The 14,021-nt window shown below is 55.4% G+C and overlaps 1 protein-coding gene across 1 annotated transcript in view; it reads left to right on the forward strand.

The window, feature by feature from the left end:
- Positions 1-13,708, forward strand: part of LOC120381845 (zinc finger protein 271-like) — a gene marked incomplete at both ends in the record, with an annotated part of 41,800 nt that extends 28,092 nt beyond the window's left edge. Inside the window, one exon of the mRNA XM_039499997.1 lies at positions 12,382-13,708. Coding sequence (XP_039355931.1) covers positions 12,382-13,708 — 1,327 coding nt within the window. The remainder of the gene's footprint in view (positions 1-12,381) is intronic.
- Between the last annotated feature and the right edge of the window lie 313 nt (positions 13,709-14,021).

Genomic DNA, 14,021 nt, shown 5'->3' on the forward strand with positions numbered 1-14,021 from the left:
AGGCGCTCGAGGGGTCCTTTGTGGTCCCCTACCAGGGAGCCCGCTACCGGGTGCATTATTCAATGGGGGAGGCCCGGTGCTACCTCTGCTGGGCGATGGGGCACGTCCGGAGGGACTGCCCCTTGGCCCGGCACGGAGAAGCGTCCGAGACCCCCGAGCCCCAGCAAAGCACCGGCCCTATCACCGCCAGTGCCCCTGGCTGCCCGGCACCTGAAGCGGCACCTGAAGCTGCCCCTCCTCCTTCTCGTTCCGCCGCTGTGGAGGAGGGTGTGGCAGAATTAACGCCGGGCTTGGGAGAGGGCCTGCCCCAGGGAGACACCTCCCTTGTTCCTGTTGCCCCTCCATTGCTTCCCCGAGTCTCTGAGCCATCGCCCTTGCCCCCAGACCCGACCCCTGTTAGCCAGCCCCCGGATGAGGCCATGGAGGGCTGGTCCTTAGTGCAGGGGAAGCGGGGCAAGCGGAAGGCTCAGGCCCCATTACATCTTTCGGATTTGGAGACCCCCCGGAAGAGCAGGAAGGGGGTCTCTGATGACGAGCCTTCCGCCTTGCCCCCTGACGACGCCCGTTTTGTGGTGCTGGCTGGGCACGACGTGGCAGCACCGGACGGTGACGCTGCCCTCCTCCGGGTCCTTCCCGAAGAAGCCACCGAGGAGCCCTCTGCCCCCTTGCCATCCGCAGCCCCCGCGAGTGCTGCGGTGGGCGTCGCTTCGGGTGTTGGTGGGGAGGGCCCCGGGGTGGCGGACGGCGATCTCCCCTCCATCTATGAGGAGATCGAGGCCCTGGGTCTGACCCCAGTTGCGCAGGGGGAGGACGACCCTTTGCTAGCGGGCCTCGATCTGAGCGACCTCACCTCGGTCCCCCTGTCCCCGGGTTCCCTACCCCTGACTGATGCTTCTGCTCCCACCTCTGAGGGTCCCCTGGGGTCTTCCATCAGCCCATCTGCAGGTGGCACCTCACTGACGGCCGCCGTGCCCACTGAGGCGACAGCCGGTGCCCCGCTACCCAGACCCGATTCCCAGGGGGTGTCCCTCTTGGGTGTGGGCCACCTGACCCTGGCCCCACCCTTGTCCTCCACCTCCCGTGAGGCCAGTGCCGCCCCTGGGGATACTCCCCAGGGCACGACCTTAGTTGTTTTTCCCTGCCCTGACCCATCAGGGGCTGCTGTTCTCCTTCCGCCGCCCCCTCTTGAACTGGGGAGCGGGGCGGGCCGCGTAGCGTCGGCCCATCAGGCGCCACGTCGAGGGTCTGCCCCCTGCCTGCCTGCCTCGTTGGGCCACGGGGCTGTGACGGGGCCGCTGGGGACGGTCGTCGATCCGTTACCCCACCCCATGCGCTGAGGGAGGAGCTGCGGAGTTCCTTGAGGACATCCGTGGCTCCCGCAACAAAGTCCATCTTGTGCTCCAGCGGTGGGGATTTACCTGATCCTCCGGGCCGCAAGGGCCCTCATGGGGAGGGTAGGACCGGGAAGCAGGCCGCGCCTACCGGCGGGTCTGCTTTTTCCGTGACTCTCTGCTCACCACGGGTTTGGTCACGGATTGCTGCGCGCCCGACAGAGGCTGCCGCGAGATCCCCAACACTCCTCATGGCGCCGATCGCCTTTGCCACTTTGAACGCCCGGGCTGTAGGATGGGTCTCCGCAGGAGCCAGGTGCTCTCCTTCCTTCGGGACGGGGTACTCTGTGGTTTTCCTGCAGGAGACCCATACGGATCCGGCCGCTGAAGCTAGCTGGCGGCTGGAGTGGGGACACGATCTACTTTAGCCACCTCTCGGTTCGCTCGGCAGGAGTGGCGACCTGTTCTCCCCGACCCACGGCCCGAGGTGCTGGGGTCGCCGAGGCTGTGCCGGGCCGCCTGCTGCACCTCCGGGTCCGCATGGAGGGGCTTGTGATTAATCTCGTCAATGTCTACGCCCGACATTGGGCCCGGAGAGGTTGCGCTTACCAGCAGGCATCCGCCTTCCTCGGCTCCCTGGATCCTCATGAGTGCCTGGTCCTGGGCGGGGACTTTAACACCACCCTCGAGGAACGGGACCGCTCGGGACCGAGCAGTGCCCGGCCGCCGCGGACGCCCTCCAGGAGATCGCCGAACGACACTTCCTGGTGGACGCCTGGCGCGACCACCACCCGGACGACGCCTCGACGCTCACCTTCGCCCGGTGGAGGCCCATCGGTCGCGCTTCACCCCGGTTGGACCGCATTTACCTGTCACGCTTTCCACCTTTCACGAGCCCTCTCCAGCGCCCGGCCGCCCTTTTTCGGATCAACACCTTGCCACCGTGACGGCCTCTCTCTGCGCCGGAGAGGCCGGGCCGCCTATTGGCACTTTAATAATAGTTTGCTGGAGGACGGGCTTCGTAGCGCCCTTCCGGGAGTTCTGGCTCGCCTGGCGAGGGCAGAGGCACGCCTTTCCTCGGCGCGGCGATGGTGGGACCTGGGAAGGTGCGCGCTCGCTCTTCTGCCGCGACTACACCCGGGCGCCAGCCGACGGAGGGATGCGCGATAGGGCAGTTGGAGCGGGAGGTCTTAGAGCTGGAGAGGCGTCTGGCCGCCAGCCCCGAGGATCCATCCTCTGCGAGGCATGCCGGGAGAAGCAGGAGGAGCCCGGGCCCTCGAGGATCATCGAGCCCGGGTGCCTTTGTTCAATCCCGCATCCACCTCCTTCGGAGATGGATCGAGGCTCCCGCTTCTTCTACGCCCTGGAGAAAAGGAGGGGGCCAAAAGCACGTCACCTGCCTCCTGGCGGAGGATGGCACCCTCACGGATCCGGTGGAGATATGCGGGAGGGCCAGGCCTTCTACGCGCTCTTTCTCCCGGATCCGACCGATGCTGCCGCTGCAAAGTGCTCTGGGACGGACTCGACGGTCAGCGCGGCAACCGGGACCGCTAGAGCTGCCTCTCACTCTAGCCGAGTTCTCAGAAGCCCTCCGCCGCATGCCCACCAATAAATCTCCGGCATGGACGGGCTGACCGTGGAGTTCTACCGCGTGTTCTGGGACGCCTCGGCCCAGACCTAGTCACTGTCTGGGCCGAGTCTTTGCGGGCGGGTCCTCCTCTCGTGCAGGCGAGCCGTGCTCGCTTTATTGCCGAAGAGGGGGACTCCGCGATTTACGGAACTGGCGCCCCATCTCGCTCCTCAGCACGGACTACAAAATCGCTGCGAAGGCCATCTCGATGCGGCTAGGGTCCGTGCTGGCAGACGTGGTCCACCCGACCAGACACACCGCCCCGGCCGCACAATTTTTGATAACTTGTATCTGGTCCGGGACCTTCTGGAATTAGGGTGTAGGGATGGTCTGTCGCTCGCCTCTTGTCCCTGGATCAGGAGAAGGCGTTCGACAGGGTGGACCACGGGTATCTCCTGGGCACTCTGCAAGCGCTCGCTTCGGACCCCAGTTTGTGGGTTTTCCAGGTGCTGTACGCTCGCTGGAGTGTCTGGTCAGGCTCAACTGACCCTGACCGAGCCGGTCAGCTTCGGGCGAGGAGTACGGCAGGGTGTCCTCTCGGTCAGCTGTACGCCTGGCGATCGAGCCCTTCCTCTGTCTCTCCGCCGGAGGCTGACGGGGTTGGTGCCCGGGAGCCGGAGCTGCGGTTGGTCCTGTCGGGCGACGCCGACGATGTGCTCCTCGTGGTCCAGGACCCGGCAACTTGGCGCGGTGGAGGCTTGCCAGGCCATTTATTCGCGCCTCCTCCGCCCGGGTCAACTGGGTCAAGAGCTCTGGCCTGGTGGTCGGGACGGGTGGCAGGCGAGCTCCTCCCACCCGCGCTTCAGGCCATCCGTGGAGCGCGGGTCCGCTGCTCTATCTTGGCGTTTACCTTTCTGCCACGCATCCGCCTCCGCCGGAGAACTGGCATGGTTTAGAGGGCGGGTGAGAGCGCGGCCCGAAATGGACAGGACTACCCGGTACCTCTCTCCGGGAGGGCGCTGGTGCTGAATCAATTAGTCCTGTCCATGCTCTGGTACCGGCTCAACACCCTGGTCCCGGCCCCGGATTTCCTGGCCAACCTCCGGACGGCGGTTCTGGAGTTCTTCTGGCCAGGAACGCACTGGGTCTCTGCAGGGGTCCTTCATCTGCCCCTGGAGGAGGGGGGGCAGGGCCTGAAGTGCCTGCACACTCAGGTCCGCGTCTTCCGCCTCCAGGCCCTGCAGAGACTCCTGTATGGTGTGGGTAGTCCAGCGTGGAGCATATTGGCGCACGCCTTCCTCCGCCGCTTCCGAGGGCTCCGATACGACCGGCAGCTCCTTTATCTCGATCCGAGGGGCCTTCCGCGAGACCTCTCCGGCTGCCGGTCTTCTACCAAGACCTCCTCCGACCTGGAAGCTCTTTCAACGACCAGGTCCGTGGCGGCCACCGTGGGGTCGATCTCTCTCGCGGAGCCCCTGCTACACAACCCCAGCTCCGTGTGCAGGTGGCGGAGTCTCGCGGTGCGCCAGAGGCTGGTCTTGGCAGGAGTCACCAGGGTCGGAGACCTCCTGACTACGACCGGGAGACTGGCTGATCCCCTGACGCCGCTCAGCGCATGGGGCTCTCCAGCCCTCGTACCCCGGCGCGCATTTCAGGAGGTGAAGGCCGCTACTGCCCGCTGCTCGAGTTTACCTCGACCGGGTCCTGCGAGAGGGCATGCCCCGCCCACCTTCCACCCCGGGCCCTGTGGACCTTTTTATCGGGCCCCTGCCCCGTGGACCCAATCACCCCCCTCGCCCTTTCACAGCGAGCCAGCGGCCCGATCTGCAGCCGGTTCTGTTCCAGACCGCACCACGAAACATCTGTACACGCCGTGCTCCACACGCCACTACCTCACCGTTGCATCCCGCCCCAATCCGACATGTCGGGACCTCCTGCCACCTCTCGAGGGTGAGGAGCCCCGGTGGGCCAGCCTGTATTCTGCCCTAGTCCCGAGGCCTGCCGGGGATGTCAGTTGGCGGCTCCTTCACGGGGCCGTGAGCACGGGCGTGTACTTGGCGCGTTTATCCCTGTCCCCAACACCTGCCCCTTTGCAGCGTGAAGGAGACCCTGGCACATGTTTATTTAGAGTGTGCCAGGTTGCAGCCCCTGTTCCGGCTCCTCTTGGATCTCCTATTGCGTTTTTGGTTGCACTTTTCTCCTCACCTGTTTATCTATGCACTCATTCGTGGCCCCACGGTCGCTGGATCTCCTTGTCAACCTCCTCTTGGCCCTGGCCAAACTGGCCATCTATAAAACCAGGGAGAGGAGGTTGGCCGACGGGATTTCCTGCGACTGTGGGGCCTATTTCCGCTCCTCCGTCCGCTCACGCATCCGGGCGGAGTTCCTCTGGGCGGCGCCCACTGGCTCCCTTGACGCCTTCGAGGAGCAGTGGGCGTTGTCCGGGGTTCTCTGCTCGGTGTCCCCATCTGGTTCCCTTCGTTTAGCCCTATGACCTCACTCCCGCTCCTGCTTTTTTTCATTGGTTGTCCCACGCAATTAGTTAGTGTCCCGACCTGTGGATCCTCCCTTAGGCTGGGGAGGTCTTTAGCAGTGGGGCTTCGCCCGCCCACTTCCTGGATGCTAATAGGGCTATTCTGCTGTACCCACCTGGCCTGGGTCTATCACACAACCTTTATGTACTTGAAAACTGTGATCATGTCCTCTGAGTCTTCCCCAGTTTTTTCAATCTTCCTCATAGGTCATGTTTTCTAGATCTTTAATAGTTTTTGTTGCTCTTCTCTGGACTGTCTCTAATTTGTCCACATCTTTCTTGAAATGTGGCCCCCAGAACTGGACACACTACTCCAGTTGAGGCCTAATCAGTGCGGAGTAGAGCGGAAGAATTTCTTCTCGTGTCTTGCTTACAATACTCCTGCTAATACATCCCAGAATGATACTTGCTTTTTTGCAACACTGTTGACTCCTATTTAGCTTGTGATCCACTAGGACCCCCAGATCCCTTTCCACAGCGCTCCTTCCTAGGCAGTTATTTCCCATTTTGTATGTGTGCCACTGATTGATCCTTCCTAAGCGGTGTACTATGCATTTGTCCTTATTGAATTTCATCCTATTTACTTCAGACCATTTCTCCCGTTTGTCCAGATGATTTTGAATTTCAGTTCAATCCTCCAAAGCACTTGCAACCCCTCCCAGCTTGGTATTGCCCGCAAACTTGATAAGTGTAAGAGAAAGACTCTGCTCCTGGGAGAGTGTCACCCTGTCTCAGAGGGTTACACCCTGGTGGGAGGGGGCTAGGCCTGTACTGGGATAAGGTCACTCTGTGCTTCACAGTGTGGCAGAACCTAGAATGTCCATTAGCAGGGGAAAACCTGGGGGGAATCGACATGTGGAAAGGACAGAAACCCTGTCTGAATTCTCTCACATTGCCCTTCTTGCCCTGGCAGGCTACAGAATAACAACATCCACGTTTCGCCCCAAATCATCCCATCCTCCCACGGGGAAGGAAATGGCTTCAATGGAGCTGGCTCAGGTAAGGGATTCTCAGGGAGCTGGTGGTGGGTTCTGCTTGGAGGGAGAGGAGCAGTAAATGTACAGGAGGGTGGGAGCCAGTGATGAGCTGCCAAAATATTAACAACAGGTTCCCTTGTACTCACCTCACGAGGGGGTCATGCCACATCCAACCCCCTGTGTTCCTTGACACTCCCCCGGGGACCCCTGACCCATCCCCCTCCTTCCCTGTCCCCTGACTGCCCCCTGCCGCCCCATCAAACCCTTCCTCTCATTCTTGATGCCCCCCTGGAACCCCTGCCCCATCCAACCACCCCTTCTCTGTCCCTGACTGCCCCCAGCACCTCATCCAACCCCTGCTCCTTCCTGACTGCCCCCCGGGACCCCCATTCAACCCCCTTGTACCCTGCCCTCTGAGCGCCCCGACCCCTATTCAGCCCCCCGAACCCACCGAACACCCCCTCCCTGCCCCCTTACCACACTGCCTGGGGCCAGGACCGCGACTGGTGCCACAGGATCCGACTCCCCGATCCGGGATGGAGCCACTCGTCCGAGACCGCAGCCAGCTCTGCCGGGACCGCGACTGGCACCACAGGACCCGACTCCCCGATCCGGGCTGGAGCCGCTCAGCCGGGACCAGTGCTGCAGGGCCCATGCTGGGCCGGATTGGAGCCGCTCAGCCGGGACCAGCCAGAGCCAGGGGTGCTTGGCTGGGACCCGGCTGGGGCACTCAGCCGGGGCCATGGGGAGCCGCTCAGGTGGAGCCGGACTGGGCTGTGCACACGGTCGACCCCCCCGCCCTGGCTTACCTGCCTGCTGCTTGTTTCAGGCTTCGCGCAAACATTTGATTCGTGGGAAGCAGGGGAGGGGGAGGAAAAGGAGGGCGGAGCGTTCAGAGGAGTGGGGGAGGTGAGCTGGGGCCGGGGGCCGGGTGGACAGCTGCCCGAGCCTTTGTTAAATTTAAAAGCTTTTTTAGAACCGGTTGTCCTGGAACAACCGGTTCTAAAAAGGCTTCTAAATTTAACAACCGGTTCATGCCACCCGGCTGGAGCTCACCACTGGTGGGAGCTGCTAGAGGTGGTGGGAGGCAGGAAATATCCTGGGTGGAGAAAGGGAGGGGACAGGATGTGACAAACCTGCTGAGACTTGTGTAATGTAGGGTGTGATGGGTTGTCACCCCGGGTGCAGTCTGGGGGCTTCTGGGAACCGCTGTGTCCTCTAACCTCAAGCTGGGCTGGCCCTTCTCACTGCTTTGCTGGAGATTCAGCCAGCCTCTCCAGGCCCTGTTATCACCCAACACGACAGCAGGTGGCGCCATGCAGCCAACTAAGCTACCTGAGTGCTTTACCTGAGCCACTCAAGGACAGATAGAGACAACAGCCAATTTCCCAGCGATAAGTGTAGCAAACAGATCAAAGCAGATTACTTAGCAAATAACCAAAACTCAAACCAAGGCTAACATACTAGATGGATTGAATTTGAATTAGCAATTTCTCACCCTGACTGATGCTACAAGCAGTCCCCCAAGTTTCCATACACAAGGTAGAAATCCCTTTACACTGGGACCAGCACTTCTCCCACTTCAGTCTTTGTTCCTCAGGTGCTTCCAGCAGTTCTCTTGTGCAGGGAATGAGGCCAAGAGATGATGTCACACCCCATCTTATGTAGCTTTTCCATATGGCAGGAACCATTTGTTCCAAACTCAGTTCCCAGTCCAGTTTGTGGAAAATACAGGTACCAAAATGAAGTTCATTGTCATGTGGTCTGGTCACATGTCCTAGCATGTCCTGCTGAGTCATAGTAGCCATGACTCATAGGCTGGCTGAAACAATCACTGGAAGGCTAAGCTCTTCTGCGGTCCATTGTCTTTGTTGATGAGCCATCAGCACTGTCTGGCTTCTTCATTGTTGTACCTGAAAGGCTCGTTGTGGTTGTTACCCAGAGTAAGCACATTTGAAAGACAGATACAGAGTCAATATCCATAACTTCAGATACAAACATGATCCATGCACACAGGTAGGATAAGCATATTCAGCAAATCATAACTTTTCTAATGACACCGCACATGACTCATCTTGTACAAAATGCCTCATGTCCTAATCATATAATCCTGCCACTATGCTGAATATGGGCTGTAGTGTGAGATAGGTCCTAATGTCAAAGCACAAGTGTAGAGAATGGAACTTCCTCTTTGTCGAACAGGAAATAACCCTAGCCAGGGCTGGGAAAACTTCCCAGACTCCCAGTGCTGGAGCCTGAACCTACTGACACTTCATTAGTTACCCCACCCCAGTCTTTGTGGCAACTGCAAACGTTATCAGTGATGATTTTATTTTCTCTTCCAGGGCATTGATAAGAATGTTAAATAGCACAGGGCCAAGATCCAATCCTTACGGGAACCCCCTAGAAAGAAATCCACTCAACCATGGTTCCCTATTTTAAATCCCAGTTTTTAATCTATTTAATGTATGCTGTGTGTATTTTGTACCTTTCTAGTCAAAATATTGTTCTGAAGCAACTCATATGCCTACGTATAATTACATCAATACTATTAGCTGCAACCAAACTTTTGATCTCATCCAATAAGGATATACAGTTAGTTTGATAGGATCTATTGTGTCTACACCTTTTAATGGATACTAATTATATTACCCTCCTTTCTTTATTAATGAAATCCAGTATCGGCTGCTCCATTCTCTTGACGCAGCTAATGACAAGTGTGTCAGTCTGAAATCGATACTGGGCATCTCTTTTATACTTTTTAAATATTGGCACAGCATTAGCTTTATTCCAGTCTTCTGGAATTTCCCAAGTGTTCCAAGTCCTAATTAAAGTCAACATTAACAGTCCACCACGCTCCTCCAGCAGGTCTTTCAGAACTCTAGTTATCTGGACCCACTGATTTAAACACATCTAACTTTAGTAGCTGCTGTTTAACATCCTCATGAGTTACTTCTGGAATGGAAAGACTGTCAGCGCAACATCTTATGATATGAGTTACATCATCTGTTTGTCTCCAAATCCAGGAGAGAAATATTTATTGAACACTTTTACCTCTTCTGCATGTTTGTTGATTATTCTGCCATTTCCATCTAGTAATGTACCACTACCATTGTTAGGATTAATTTTGTACTTTTAAAACTTCCTTCTTATTTTCATTGGTTGATCATTGATTTCTGTTAGCTTCCCTTGCCAACTTTCTACAATTCTGAACTTCGAACTTAGATTCTTTACTATTGACTTCCTTTTTCTTCCATATATTTTATTTGGAGAGTGTTGGGATTCCTAACAGGGAGCCACCAGCAGGGTCCAGAGACAGCCCCATCTCCTATATCTATCTCTGGCTAGTAGGTATATGATAAATGTGATGACCCTGCCTCCGCCTGTCAGCTGGGAGACACAAAGGTTCTCTCTTTCTACCCTCTGATGCCACCTGGCTGTTCTAGGCAAGGTGAGGTGGGACTCTGTTAACATGTGCCTCCTGAGCTTCCATTTACCTGGGGCTACTGTTCTGTGAGTAGTGGGGCTGTGAGTGGGGCAACAGGTACTGAGTGTTGGACTCTTGCTCTTTCAGGGGCCGTGACCTTCGAGGAGGTGGCTGTGTATTTCACCAGGAGGAATGGGCTCTGCTGGACCCCACTCAGAGAGCCCTACAGGGATGTCATGCAGGAGAACTATGAGACGGTGGTCCTGCTGGGTAAGAAGTCCTGTCCCCTGGGTTATTAGAAGCTGTGGGGTCTCTAAATAACCTGAGCAGTATTAACTGTATACCTTTATTCATCATCCAAGTTTTGACAAGTTTCTTTGTCCCCCGTTTTTTTCCTTATCTCCAATACACTAGTAGGCAGCAGGGAGGAGGAGGTTGTGAGAGACGAGGAGGTAACACAAGAAGCTCCCAAGGTGCCGGGAGGTGGTGCCAGCTGCCAGTATTGGGAAGAAGGGGAGGGGAGTGTGGAGGAAGGGCACCCAGGAAGTGGGCTGGGTGGGTCAGTGGGAGGGAGGAGAGGTTTGGGGATCTAGAGCTGTGGGGGATCCCAGACTTTTAACCCTGAATCCCTACCCAAACCTCAGGTAAATCGCATACTTCAGCATAAACACTCTCACAAAGCCTCAACTTAATATAAGGCCCTGAACTGTAGCAAGCTTAGGCCACGTTTACTAAATCGTATCACTAAATCGACCATGGCTAGATCGATCTCAGAGCGTCCATCCGGCTGTAGTGTTGACCTGCCCTTAATAACCCATTTATCTATGTTCACCTCCTTGCCCCTCCACGCATGGTCCAAGCTAATAAGCAATTCTCTGATCATGACATCTTACCTCTAGCGAGTATGAAATTGCCCACAAGACGTGAGACTAGGTCATAGATCGTAAAATCAGCTCGGGTCAAGAAGAGTGAGAGTTTGGAGAGAGTCTTGTCCCCTCTCCACATCTGCAGCAGCCACAAGCTGTCTTCCTCCCGGCTCCTTGGATCTCTGAGCCTGTCCTCCTGAGGCTGCGTGGCCCAGTTCTTGTTTCTGACCTTCTCCTTTTCCGAAGAATTAGAGGCTGTTGCTCCTGAATGTTAGTGTGTAATTTCCCAGCCTTCTCCTCCCACTGGGGAGTTTAATTCTCCTCCCATTACACCTGAGTCACTAGATTTCCTAATTCCCAAAATGTGCTTTTGCGATGTCACAGTTCTGGGGTAGCGAAGCCTTGACCTGCCTCCATGGTCTGCTCAAGGAATGGCCCTCAGGTGTCAGGCCTGTAGCCAGCCCTCTCTATGGGCAGGGACCCACCTTCCTCTCCTTTTGACCATTGTGAGAGGATTGCAGCATGTCCTCCACTGTGTTTGCTGGACTAACGTCCAGTTCCTGTGCTTTGCTTTCTCTCCAGGGGCTGTGAGCAGTGTGTGTGTGAAAGAGATAGTGGGTCTATCCTTTCCCCCATTCTATGTCTGTCTTGTGTATTTAGATTATAAATTCTTCAGGGCATGGGCCAGCTACTATTCTGTGTTTGTACTCTGCCTAGCACAATGGGGACCCACTGTTAGTTGCTCCTTAGCACTAAGGTAATGAATATGATTTATAATCATAACTCTCCTGCCACTTTGAGCCAAGGAAGCTGGCCTTGGGATGTTACTGCTTAAAAATGAGCTGGGGGTTAAAACCATGGACTATTCTTTGTGACAAGTATCCCACAAATTCCACTGACCTCCCTTGTTTTCTTTGCCTGCAATAGGGTTTCCAGTTTCCAAACCTGATGTGATCTCACAGCTGGAACGAGGGGAAGAGCCGTGGGTCCCAGACCTCCAGGGCTCTGAGAAAGAAGTGCTTCCAAGGGCTGTCTGCACAGGTGAGGAATTGGTTAAACCAACTCAAAAACTGTGTGGGAATGCAGGAAACATTTGGGATGCCCTACAAAGACCCTGTGAGCTCTCCAAGTTCAGGATTGTTCCTGCAGATGTGGAATCATTATGGCAGATGTCACTCATGGCTTCCTCCTATTCTGACTGACAACTGGCAGCAGGTCGCTCCCTGATCTCTCTTTCCCCTGTGTATTCTCATGAGATTCAGACCAAAACTGATCCCTTCCTCTCTCCTCTGGGGAAGGGTTTCGGGAAAATCAGCTCCTGATAGGTTTGATCACTCCCCCACATATTTTGGATTGTTCATCCCTTTTTCCCTTCCTCTCTGAGATTTTCTTTCTTTCCGGTGCAGATAGTGATCTATGTCCGGATTCTCTCTGTCTCCCATCAGGTGATGGGATGGTGAGTCAGAATGAGGAGGAGAAACCCCATCAGGAAGATGCTGAGCAAAGAGAACCACATGGAACTTTATCAGGAAGATCCAAAGGGAATGTTTCCGGGAGTTATGCACTCCCAGAAAAAACAAAAGCCTGTGAGACTCAGGGGAGGCCAGAGGGAAACTTTAGTAGCCTCTCAGACCTTATAACAAGCAACAGAATCAACTTGGAAGAGACACGCTACACATGCCATGAATGTGGGAAAAGCTTCAATCGGAGCTCTGCCCTTATCAGACATCAGAGAATCCACACAGGAGAGACACCCTACACATGCGCGGAGTGCGGGAAAAGCTTCAGTCTGCGCTCAAACCTTATCAGACATCAGAGAATCCACACAGGGGAGACGCCCTACACGTGCTCTGAGTGTGGGAAAAGCTTCAGTCGGAGCTCAGACCTTATCAGACATCAGAGAATCCACACAAGGGAGACGCCCTACACATGCGCGGAGTGCGGGAAAAGCTTCAGTCAGAGCTCAGACCTTATCACACATCAGAGAATCCACACAGGAGAGAAGCCCTACACATGCGTGGAGTGCGGGAAAAGCTTCAGTCTGCGCTCAAACCTTATCAGACATCAGAGAATCCACACAGGGGAGACGCCCTACACGTGCTCTGAGTGTGGGAAAAGCTTCAGTCGGAGCTCAGACCTTATCAGACATTGTAGAATCCACACAGGAGAGACGCCCTACACATGCGCGGAGTGCGGGAAAAGCTTCAGTCGGAGCTCACACCTTATCATACATCAGAGAATCCACACAGGAGAGAAGCCCTACACATGCGCGGAGTGCGGGAAAAGCTTCAGTCGGAGCTCACACCTTATCACACATCAGAGAATCCACACAGGGGAGACGCCCTACACGTGCTCTGAGTGTGGGAAAAGCTTCAGTCGGAGCTCAGACCTTATCAGACATTGTAGAATCCACACAGGAGAGACACCCTACACATGCGCTGCGTGTGGGAAAAGCTTTAGTCAGAGTTCAGACCTTATCAGACATAGGAAAATGCACATGGGTGAGAAACCTTATGAATGCACTGAGTGTGGGAAAAGCTTTAGTCAGAGCTCAGACCTTATCACACATCGAAGAATCCACGCAGGAGAGAAGCCCTACACATGCGCTGAGTGTGGGGAAAGCTTTAGTCAGAGCTCTTCTCTGAACGCACATCGTAGAATCCACACAGGAGAGAAGCCCTACACATGCTCTGAGTGCGGGAAAAGCTTCAGTCACCGCTCAAACCTTATCACACATCAGAGAATCCACACAGGAGAGACGCCCTACACGTGCACTGAGTGCGGGAAAAGCTTCAATCAGTGCTCACACCTTATCACACATCAGAGAATCCACACCGGGGAGACGCCCTACACGTGCACTGAGTGCGGGAAAAGCTTCAATCAGCGCTCAAACCTTATCACACATCAGAGAATCCACACAGGGGAGAAGCCCTACACATGCTCTGAGAGCAGGAAAAGCTTCAATCAGAGCTCAAACCTTATCAAACGTAGGAAAATCCACATGGGTGAGAAATCTTATGGATGCTCTGTGTGGGAAATGTTTCTTTAATCATTCAGGCCTCATCTTACATCAGAGAATCCACACAGGAGAGAAGTCCTACACATGCTCTGAGTGCGGGAAAAGCTTCAAGCACAGCTTAAACGTTGTCTCACATAGGAGAATCACACTGAGTGCGGGAAAAGCTACAATCAGCGCTCAAGCCTCATTAGACATCAGAAAATCCCCATGAGAGAGAACTGTAATAAATCCCTTGACTAGGGTTGGCCAAAAAAATTTTTTTTTTTAAATCACATTTGCTCATTCCCACATAGTGATT

Source organism: Mauremys reevesii, linkage group 14, assembly GCF_016161935.1.
Source record: "Mauremys reevesii isolate NIE-2019 linkage group 14, ASM1616193v1, whole genome shotgun sequence".
Taxonomy (NCBI): Eukaryota; Metazoa; Chordata; order Testudines; family Geoemydidae; genus Mauremys; species Mauremys reevesii.